Here is a 12,102-nt window from a genome sequence, read left to right on the forward strand (position 1 = left end):
TAACTCCGCATCCCATGAACTCTTACTAACTTAATTGGGCTTCCCTGGCCCAATCTCTTCATTCTCATCCTTGGGGTTCATGGGTTTGCCATTATCCCCTACTTTCTTTGTTTACATTACTTTGGGCCTGTCGCAGCCCATTCTCATTTTTCCATATCACATACTACCCATGGGTGCTATTTTCTCCCTTTTCGGGCCTTTTAGGCCCACCTACTTCCTCAAGACTCATTTATTAGTATTAAGGGCATGTGATCCATCGTTCCTGTCGCTTGGTCCTAATGGCCTTTACTTAGTCTGCCGCTTCTCTGCTGCCCGCATTGCTGGGTTAGGCTACCTTTGTCTATTTCGAAAAGTGACCCTCAACAATGATAAAGTTTTTTTTTTTTTTTTTTTCCTCAAATAAAGGATTTATGTTCAAATTATGACTAAAATCATTGATCTAAAACCAAAATTTAAATTTCTTACAGGAACCTTTTAACCACAATCATTAATCCAAAATCAAATTTTAAATTTTTTACAGGAGCCATTTAACCACACTATGACATCCTTACTAAGGACCAATTGACACTCCAAATTGAGCTTTTCTCAGAAACGTAAAATAACTATATTTAAAAATTATTTCTCTAGTTTATACTATTGTTTTGGCAATAATTAAAATGAAAAATAGAACAAGGACCAAAGCATAAGTTTAAAAATTGCTCTCTTGTCCTTTCATTCGATTAGTCTATTCTATTATGTTCAAGTTAAAATCATTTTTTTTTACTTTATATATATATATATATATGTATATATAGATGTGCAAGCTTTGGGCCGCAGTACTACTTATTGTGTCTTTCCAACATCATTCATAGGCTTTGTGGGCTTTGACTGTCAATACCTTCCAAATTTCCTGAATACAGGAGAGAGATCAAAAGGTAATCTAAAATAGCAATCAAGAAATACAATAAGTCACATCAAAAAAAAAAAAAAAAAAAGGGAAATACAATGAGACCAGATTTTCTCGTGTGTGGACAACAGAGCAGGAGATACAATAATTACATATGGCCACAATTACAAATTAAAAAATAATAATTTGGTCAGTGCCAAAACTTTCACACGTGTAGGAAAACCCAGATTACAAAAACATTTCTAGTAAAAAAATCTAACTCATTGATGCTTTGTTGTGACTTGTTACTATAGTTATGGTTCTGCAACAATATGGGCAGTCACCACAAGTTCGAAGCCAGGGATCCAAGCAGGCAGAGTGGAAGTTATGGGAACATGGCAAGTGTATAAGCGCGTCTCCCTCTACGAATGTCTCCAGACATACTAAATCCTGTGAAGCTCTTGATACCGCCCCTTCAACCTTGCTGCTGAAAACCTCCAGGTGCAAACAATCTAGAGCCTCCTGACTGAGACCAGGTGACTTCTTCTTCGGTTTTAACAATAATTGTGGCCTCTTGATTCGAGAGGTCAGGCTACTAATGCTTGAGCCTCCAGCTGACTGACCTGCTGATGCTTGAGTACCCAAGTCTCGATAAGGTCTCCCACTTCCCCTAAATTAGAAAGCAAAACCAAACAGGAGACTATTACTTTGATTCAAGGACAAGGGAAGAAACATCTTCACATTCAGAATATTTTGACAACTAGTCTAGACCATAATACCATGTGCAGGTTGCAACAAACGATATCTATAGTAGCACAAGCAGCAGCAGCAGTAGTGAGGATGATGTCAGTAGTATCAGCAGCAGAAATTCACAGCAAATGACAAATAATGATATGAAAATACTTTAGAGGCTCAAGATACTGAAAAAATCATAAAGATAACGGAAGCCCGAGAAAAATTTGACAAAAATCTAAATTGAATGAGAAACACAATGATTGAAGAAGCCATCCATTACAATAAGTCCAACCGTTTCAAAGACATTGGTGGAACAAGAGATATTCACCAATAATTTATGAATATTTTAATTTCCCATAATGGATATTGTTGCATGTCTGATGAATACATAGCATAGAATTCAGCACTTGTTAAAAGAAACAAAATATATTAGGAGAATTTTGTCACAATAAATTACAGTGTCCTGCCCCAACTGCCAGAATTGCTGCCCTATTAATATTAAGTCATAAGATGAGATTGAAGGAATATCCTACTCACTCTGGTGAGTGGGCAACACGTTTACTGAGCTTCATAATAGAACCCGGTGGGGAGAACCAGTATAATTAGCCATTGCAATTACTAAACCAAGTTCAATTCCTCCAAAGGGAAAACCAAAGCCAAATTCTTGTCGGTCCCCAAAGTTAGGATCACAAATGATGCCTAATTGCACTTTGATTTCAATTTAAAATTTCATAAAGACAGAATTGCTAATCATGACAAAAGAGATCAGTGTGACTCATCATTTTTTTAAATGTTATCAATTGAATCAGAGATGTGGATCTCTGGAGATTCCAAAGGGAATTCCATGGATTTGGAAAGTTGTCACCATCAATCTCACATAAAAAAAAAAAAAAAAAAAATTTTAAAAAATCTAATTAAAAGAAAAAAGTGATAAACCCTTTCAAATGATGTGCCACAACCTCAATTTGTCGGTCACAAATCTAACAGGCATGATCAGATGGAGCTACCCCTTCGATCATCCCATCAAACCACTTACCCAATTCAGACAATAAGGGACATTTGGCAAACAACGGAACTAGTTCAGTTCTAATACAACTGGAACCAAAAACAAAACTGAACTGGTTTATTTTATTTCAAGTCTGTCTAGAATCATATCAAAACCAGTTTTACTTAATAGGCATGCAAAATTTTCTTATTTAAAACTAGATTATGGTGAGAATATGCATATGAAAACATCAAAATTTTCAGAACTTGATTTTGGAGAGAATGTATATTTGAAAGAACCAAAGTTAAAACTAGTTTTCTAAAGGAACATATTGTGTCCCATTTTGAACCAGTTCTTTGAACTAAAAAAATTAAAACCAGTTAAGTTGTTCTTGGTTGGCCTAGTTTGTGATATGCTAAACATTCCTTAACAGTATAGGGCTGTCAATACATTCCAACATACACACACACACACTATGCAATTCCTCTAGTCGTAAATACTTTTGTCATAAGAAATTTAAATTATGGACATCATGAAGAGGATAATTAATTGCAAGAAAGTTGAAGATTTTTCAGCCCGTTCCATAAGAATTAAATGGGTCACTATAACCCAGTTTTTACACAGAGGTCCATCTAAAAGTGGAGTCAGAGAAGAAAAATGGATCCATCGTCAGACCTGAAAATATGGTATCAGATTGATTGATTCAATACTTTCATAACTTCACCATCAAAAGCATTGGTGGCAGTCAATCTTGGTATTGTGCAGATGTGTCATGACAATTTTGGCATAAACATATTATTGATGACATTAAATAGATAATAATTTTCATGTAATGTCCAAACTCACCCTTGGAAAATTCCAAATTGCATATCACAGTAAGCACTGAAATGTTTGCAGAAAGAGGTACCCCTCTCAACCTCTCCAGAAGCCTAGCCCTTGCAAGCAGCACAGCTCCAAGAAGCCTGTCCTCGTTTTCAATCAACCCTGGCCTACTTGTGCTGCTTAAATTTTCTGTGTTGGCACTGTTGCTTGAAAGAAATTGACTTGAACTTTGCTCAGGTCAAACTGCCACACACTCCTTATCAATCCAACACAAAATAGAAAATGAGGGGAAGAAAAGTATGAAACTCTAGGCACTGAGCCACTGTACAGATTGATTTTGAATCTCATGCTTTCACCACACTGAAACATAAACAAAACCACCATTATGACTTAGTATCCCAGGTTCATTTTTTAAGGAAAGTATTCTCCCCTGAAATTCACCCCAATAATATAGATACCAATTAAACATTGGATTGAAGAAAAAACTTATATAAGCACTAAAATGATGAACATGTCACAAATAAATCTCACATAACCAGTTGCTATTACTCGTACTTTTCACTCAAAATATATACTGTGCAGAGATGGGAAAATAAAAAACTACAAAGAGAAGCAGCTCATGCCACCTATCTAATTTTATGCCCTTCTCCCCTAAAATTCTAAAAGTCCTTAGCTTACAAACAAAGTAACAAAACCAAAGTATTTGTAGTATTATTTATAGAAGAAATAGATAATGGCTCCTAACTAGATGTTCAGTGCATTGTGGCACATACTCTTCTCCAGGGTGCTTAATGGCCCTTGACCTGGGCTTTTATCTTTTGTAGTTGGGTTTTCACCCCTCAAATCAGGTTCAAGAATTTCTTTTGACACAAAATCAAAAGCAAATTTGGTTAATTTACATGTAATAGAAATAGATATTTTGCTTTTGGATGAAACTTTGCTATTTACATGGAAATTAACAAATGAAGGAATTTAAACTCCCATGATTTAAAATCCTATTTATCACAAATTTCATTGTTTGGTTAATTCACACTTGATTCCAAAGAACCAGACCAAAAGTAGTGAATTATTGCTAAAATTGATATCAAATTTCAATAAATTATCCGACACCAACCCAAAGAACCCTACCAATCCCCCCAAAATTATGTTGTTTCATCCTCGAAAATTTTGAAATCCCTATTAGGTGAAGCCCCAATCCCAAAGATGCCACTGTTTCCATTTTTAATGTTGCTCTCAAGTTCAACATTAAATTTCCTCCTGAATTTGCCACAAAAACTGCAAATGAGAGAGAGAGAGACACAAACACAAAGGAATCACATACAAATAGAGAAACTATGATGCCTATGTGTCACTTTACTTACAAAATAGAAATAGGATCTTAGATATTTTGGGAGTAAATTAACTGCCCTTGATGGAGATTTTGAATTCCCAACTTAACCATCCAACAATTCTTCTAGCTTGAAAATCTCAAGGATAAATGATATCAATCGCTAAGTTGCTGCTACAAACTGTAGGCACATCAATTTCAGCTTTTCCACCTTCTGCATTTGGAAAAATCTAACTAATAAGAATAAACCCCAAAGATAACCAATGAAAATTGGAAATCAAGTTCTAAATATCATCATAACAATTAAATGTCTTCCTCTTTTTCAACAACAATCTTTACTAGTGGTGCTTAGTGATTATTGGATTACTTCCATTTTCAAATGAAAATTACAGATTTTGATAAACTGACATCTCAAATCAAAGATATCAGTAGTTTATAATAATATCGTGAACAAATTAAGGTCTTCAAATGGCATAAATACAAAGAAAATGTACAATATGATTTCTTTTACACTACAACTCCTTAACTTTGATATGTGCTCTTTGAAAATTTTCAGGGGCCAAACATGAGGATAAGTAGTTATAAATGCATAATATTCATCAATCATCTTACCTGTTAATTCAAAAGGAATCAAGAGTTTCACTCAAGCTTTGCTGATAAAAAATAGTACTAACCTTCAATAATTTAGGAAAAAGAAGCAAATATTCCCCAAGACAATCATCCAGGAAAAAATCATGGTGTTGGATAATCTGTTTTATAAAAAAGATATACATCAAGAATTAGTCACTCCCATACATAGCTTTATTTGTCTAAAAGAACTGTGTATATACAACTTTTTCTTAGAATTCGTACATTCAAATCCTACATAATTCCTTTTTGCTAGAGGAAAAAGAAACCCATTTAGCATACCTCTTCTACACATTTTCCAGTCTTAAGTTTGTTATGCACTATGTGCTAATTGTGTTCAAGATCTTGAGAGTATGTATTAACATATTTAGGAAAATGTTGGTGCACTTGGTATTTTAAATTTATGACAAATTTTGGATATAAACGTAACGTAAAAACTAAATGAATTCATATTAACATTAGAATTATGATCTTCACTAGCATGATAAGACACTTTTAGCAGGTCAGATATGATTAAGAGCTCATTAATTTCAAAATCATTAGCACCAGATATGATTAAGAGCTCATTAATTTCAAAATCATTAGCACCTTTTATATACTCAAGGTAATGATTTGTCAGCCAAAGTTTATTAATTTTGAATATTCTTCTACGGTTATCTTTAAGTAAGAATCCAATCAAAGACAAAATTGTAGAAGACTGCAAGGTTCTTTTTTATTATTATATTTCTTTAAATAAAACTTGTAGTCTATATTGTGAGTGCATAATGATAACCAAACCTGAACACCATGGCCACATTTTTTCATGTCATCCAGAATTTCTTCAGTTCTCCAACTTGTTCCAGCAATACTTGTACAGAAGCTAGGAGTCCTATCCTCGAGGAAGTACATTTGCCTTCAATACTTGGAATCATAATCCTGAGTAGGCTCTCCTATAAAACATTAATGTATTGTAAGCATCTAAAAATAAATTTGAAGAACTCATAATTATTATAATGTAGGCGACATATATAACTTCTGAAAAGATTAGATCTTTGCAATGAAAAATTTACCGTAAGGATCATTAATCACGCCATAGACCCACCAAAATTTTGTTAAAGCAAGAAAAAGAATTAGATGGAATCAATAAAATTATAATGTGTAAAGTAATACAAGAACACTTAAAAAATATATTATATCTAAAATGCCCTAGTCATTGACCATGTGAAAACTTAAACCAACTTAATCCACACTATTTTTTTATCTAATATATCCAAGCCTTATTTTTCAACTTTGAATTTCTGCAGCATGAACAAGAAGAAGGGCCTAGGTTATGACACTATAAACACACTGACATGGGCTGATCATGGGAAAAAACGAGACAACACAAATATTATTCTGTTTCTGTTTGTGTTCTACCACATATTGATAATAATATGAACTAGGTATTTATACCACCGTGCACCCTTAGTATTATGGTCACTCCATAAGTACAAGTTCTTGTGTAATGGCATGGGGGAAAGGGCTACACACGCATACACTTAAGCTCCGTTTGGTTTGCGTTTTGGATTCACACGTCTGCGTCTGGCTTCTTCTTTTTTTTCTTTTTTTGACTCGCGCCTCTTGTGAACAGTGCATTTAGGCAAAGCTACAGTACCCAGCAGTGAACAGTAATTTGGGAAATTATTTTTTTATTGTTTCAGTTTTCAGCAAATATAAAAGGTATCCAAACGCACACTTAGATTATGCTAGAGTGGGATTTCTATCTCAGATAGAAAAGGAAAAAATGAACTAGGTACGTATGTGTGTGTTTGTGATCAATTAAGCTAATAATTAAGTCAATTGTCAAAGGCACAATTAGGGAAGACCTCAATGATGCTATAATCAAATGTTAAAATTTCAACCATGACTTCACTTATACCTTTCCTAAATGTCAACATACGCATTGCACGCACATTGTCATCTGTTGAAGCAATTACCTCACTACATTATCACCAGTCATGACCTTAGCCTGGATGTAGGAAAAGCAATGTCAAGAATCGAGAAAACATAGACACCCTTCACGCGGCAATAATGGTCAACATGTCCATTTTTACCCAATATATGTACCTTATATAAGACAAAGAATATTTACTTTCTCGCATTTGAAAGCAGGATTTATATGTATAAGTAGGCTAAGATTGGAATATACATATGACAGATAACTATAATAACAAATTCAAAGGTCTAATTGCAAATAGAAAAAGTCAAAAGTTCAAAAGTTTTAACTGTATTAAACAAGTTCATAAGTTTAATTGCAGATAGCAAAATTCATCTGAACAAAAATTTTATTTTTTAAACAAAAGAATAATTAAGATGTAAGGTTTTACTGGTATTGCAAGAGGTCAAGAAAGTGAAATTTTCAAAATTATTAGCTGAAGCTTTGTATCGCAGTGGACAATGCTTGCATAGATTCATCATGGGCTGCAACACATGGTGAAAACCCCTTGAGTAAAAATTCTAGAAATGGTTGTGCAGATTCAAGGAAAAATCAAACTTGACAGAGAAACCACATCCTTGCATGGAAAGTCTTCCCACTAGAAACTGGTGCCTATGCTATGCAGCTGTGCAACCATGGCCTAGTAATTCTGACTAAGAAATTTTGAAGTGGCATTTAAAGGAAAGTTGTTTGTAAATAGCATAAATAATTTTTTAGAAAGGAACTTAACTGACAAATCATAGTCCAAATAACATGGAATTGCTTGGACTGATCAAGTAAATGAATGGGAATGTTTGATAGGGAGGGAACATTAACATGTAAAATTAACCTCGTATGTACTTGATTTTACCATACTTGTTGGTTACAATAAGTGCAAAATTAATAAAAGGGGATACAACATAAGTGATCTCTTCTCCTTGAGACTTTAATGTATAAGAGAGTACAAGGCATGTATATTTTTTGTATCGGGTATAAATTCAAAACCATTAGCTCATGAACATTGTTTACTCTTTCTCTACAGCAAGGTATTCCTATAAGAGGGTGAATTCAAGGTGATGCTAATTTGTAATTTCAAAATATTCTTTTCAATATTTAACTCAAAGTGAAATTAGTAAGAAGGTGCCACAGAACAGTAGAAAATTGCTATGTTCAAATTGCAATTGGAGGTAATCCTATTAATTTATTTACAAAAGATATGCCAATGTGTAAGAAATGAAATGTGCATAGAGCTATAATCTTCAAAGGGATAGAAGACCTGCTCATAGTCAAAGATAACTATTAAACCTTTTCTTAGGCATTGAGATCATTCTAATGTCTACAAAATAAGGGTGTCAAATACCAAAGACAAGACTTACATCTATACCCAGTTGCATCAAGTGTGGATTCCATTAGTACAAAATACTAGAACAGAGAATCCTACAGAACAGAATGATCATTTTTGGGCACAAAAATAACAAAACTTGTAAGGATGAAGTAGTTTCACCAGCAGCTACAACTATTATTCCAACAATGATGAAGTTGTGGCCCTGTCATCCCAATTAATTCAAGTATGTGTAATTAATATAAAAAGAAACAAATAAATAAAAGTCTTTTATTTTATATTATATTGGAAAAACTCTTCGACCAATAAGTACAAATTATTTTCTTCTACAGATCCCAACCAAAGGCATTTGGGAATTAAAGTAGCTTAAATTTTGGCCAGCAAGACGTAAATGAGCAAATAACCTAATGCAGTATCATTCCAGCACATTAAAATAAATACTCCATAGACTTGAAAGGTTCAAACCAAAACATCCCAATGTGACTTTAACAGCAAATTTGGATTGATAGACATTTCCCTATTCTCTACTTCAAAAACAAGTACACAATTGAGCAATTTATATTGTCATGACATCCATCCAGAACCAAATGCAACTGCTTAGTAGTTAGATGTAGGATTGCATTGAAAGAAGGATGTTCTATACACTTATGGTCATTTCACAACTTGTGTAGACACCAAGAAGTGCAATGAAAGTTATACATGTATTGGTTTTGTAATTTGTTTCTCTGATCAGTATTCACACATGTTGAGGAACTCCATTTTATTCTTCATTGTCAATCTTCCATTTTCCAAGTTTTTTTTTTTTTTTTTTTTTTTTTTTTTTTTTTTTTTTTTTTTTTTTTTTTTTTTTTTTTTAAAAAAAAAAAAAAAAGAAGGCACCAACAATTGACATTTCAATTGCATATTAAACTAAACAAACATGCATCAATAACAACGAGAAAATAAATAATCACATGACTTATGACACAAGAAACAACCAAAAGGAGTGCCCTGATTCCAGATCCAAAGGCATAAGTAACTAGGCTATTCTTCAATTGAAACGTTGACTCAAAAAATTGGTCAGTCAAAAAGCTTTCACCCAAAAGGAAATTTTTTTTTTCCAATTCCTGCAAGAATGTCTTGGTCAGACCTAACAGATCTGATAATTCCATGATATGCTAGATCAAATTCCTTACTTCTTAATATTGTCAAAAAATATTGAAATCATAGGGTCAATTTTTTATTTCAATACTTTATCAGTTGATTCATTTCTTTTCTCAATCACATTATCAATTTTTATGAAATGCTATGAATTTTAATAAAAAATTGATTAAATTCACTTCCAAAGACACCAAGCATAATCCAATTGAATTTTATAACATAATGAGTTGCATTAATTTATGGGAAAAAAATATTGGTATAGTTTTGCAAGCTAGAAAATATTCCACTATTACATAAGTCAAAGAACAACTTGATGTGAAAGAACAAAACCTTGTTAGTAGGATTTCACACGGTAACTTAGCTTAGTTTTGCACATTCAGATTTTCAATCATCGCTTTAGTGAGTCCAACAATCAATAACAAAGACACATTTCAATCATAGTCAGGAAATCATCCATAACAAACTAGCTAATATCAGAAATCCACATATAGTTCCCAACATTTTTACAAGATTATGAAATTTGAGACAATATATACTATAAGCAACAATTTTAAAAAGAAAGCATTTAAAATGTAATGTTGTGTTCAAAGGGCTTGAAACTATGACTATTGGCAAAGTCAAATCCATTTCAAAACCTCCTGCTCTATGAAATTAAGGATGGTATAGGCATAAGGTCATGCCTACGGAAGTTTGAATTTTCAAAATTGGTGCCGGCTAGTAACAAACTAATAGACAAAAATCCTAACACTCACATATTATGCTAACAGCTTCTCAGAAAAAAAAAATATATATATATATATATATTACTTTTCTACTGCCATCTACAACTTAATAGTTTTTTTTATAGAATAATTTAGCAACAAATCACATTGACTAATTTCTTTCATCTATTCTGCATTTTTTTGTGTTAGTTTCTATTCATATTATGTTAGTACCCAATCCAATGAATGAGCATCCGAAGATGCAAATGAAATAATGCAACTAAAAATAAGAGACATACCTTAGCATCAAATGCATAAGAAATGGAACGGAAACAATAATGAAGAAGAAAATAGTTTCAAGGTTCTTTTTCTGATGGAGGCATATTTCTTCTTCCAAGCTCAATCAAGATGTTCTCATTTTCTTCGATGGTGAATTCAAATTGAAGTCAGAGTCATCATCATTGAAAAAGTTATGGGCCATTGAAGAAGAACCCAAATGAAACCCCTCACTAACAGTTGAGCCAATTCCCGAATCTGGCATGCCCAATAATTCGGACTTGTATGTCATATTATTCAGAAGCTCCGTGCTAGATGGCAAAGAAATGTGGCTAGTATCATCAAGGACAGTGACCTGAGGCTGGGGAGGCTGATAATTTCTTCCCATGGGAGAAGTGTACAGTGACATACTCAAATCACACCCATCAACTTGAAAACCGTTCAAAAGAGAGTCAAAATCATTATTTGTTGCTTCCATAGAATTTGAATTTGAAAGCTCCAAATAAGAGGTGGGGAAAGGCGGGAGTGTTTGGTTGCACCCATCAATATGAAAGCCCGTCGAAAGAGACTCAAAATCATTATATGTGCTTTCCATTGAATATGAATCTGAAAGCTCCAAATCAGAGGTGGGGGGGGAAGGGAAGTGGGTGAGTCGGGTGACAGAGTTTAAAATAGGACAAATGGGGAAGGCAGGTATTGAAGTAGGTGGGAGCGTGTCGGTGGAGTGATCTTGATCTTGGAATAATTTCCATTGAATAATCTGCCTCTTTGCTTCGAATTCACCAAATCTCCCAACAAGAGGACAGATGCATTGAACATGGACCCCACACCTTACGATAAGAACCTCATTAAAGGTTTCAATTACAACCTCAACATAATTCTGATCATATAGATTTAACCCAGGAAATTCAAGAGATACGTTAAAAAACCATACATGATTAGACATCATATCTGAAACCCGACTGCTTCCGAAAGGACCAATAACACCTACTTTTGTCCCATTAATTTCCAATAACACCGAAAGAAAAACTCCACAAAGCTGGTCCTTCGGTTCTAAAACAGCACAGCAAACAAATGTTGGAAAATCACGACCAATCCAGAATGAAATGAAATTTCCAACACTTTGATGATTGAACCACTTTGGAATCACTGATCCTGGTAGTATAAGTTCATATCTCTGGAAATTATTCATCGGATTTTGTCGTGGTTGTAAAATCTCATATTCCTGGTACCAAAATTCTCCAAACTGTTTGCAATAAGAAATTCAAACAAATTTAATAATGTATTTTCGAGAAGGTTAAAAGAGTGTTTTTATATAACATTGAGAGAGAGAGAGAGAGAGAGAGATA

At 33.6% G+C, this 12,102-nt stretch overlaps 1 protein-coding gene across 10 annotated transcripts in view; it reads right to left on the minus strand.

Annotated features, from left to right (window-relative positions):
* The window catches only part of LOC112017723 (disease resistance protein RPV1), a 35,270-nt gene that overhangs the window by 9,839 nt on the left and 13,329 nt on the right, over positions 1–12,102 (minus strand). For 2 of the 10 annotated variants that reach the window (XM_065767678.1, XM_065767668.1), the window contains 6 exons: positions 7,259–11,999; positions 6,139–6,290; positions 5,409–5,483; positions 4,769–4,948; positions 3,432–3,767; positions 904–1,535 (listed from right to left, as the gene is read on the minus strand). In XM_065767678.1, coding sequence (XP_065623750.1) covers positions 10,881–11,999 — 1,119 coding nt within the window. In that variant the 3' untranslated portion in view covers positions 904–1,535; positions 3,432–3,767; positions 4,769–4,948; ... (1 more) ...; positions 6,139–6,290; positions 7,259–10,880. Of the gene's footprint in view, positions 1–903; positions 1,536–3,431; positions 3,768–4,768; positions 4,949–5,408; positions 5,484–6,138; positions 6,291–7,258; positions 12,000–12,102 lie in introns of those variants that run through there. The other 8 variants (XM_065767672.1, XM_065767669.1, XM_065767671.1 and 5 more) reach the window with 8 other exon arrangements.

The sequence above is a fragment of the Quercus suber genome, unplaced genomic scaffold, assembly GCF_002906115.3.
Source record: "Quercus suber isolate HL8 unplaced genomic scaffold, Cork oak 2.0 scaffold_834, whole genome shotgun sequence".
In the NCBI taxonomy this organism is placed as follows: domain Eukaryota; kingdom Viridiplantae; phylum Streptophyta; class Magnoliopsida; order Fagales; family Fagaceae; genus Quercus; species Quercus suber.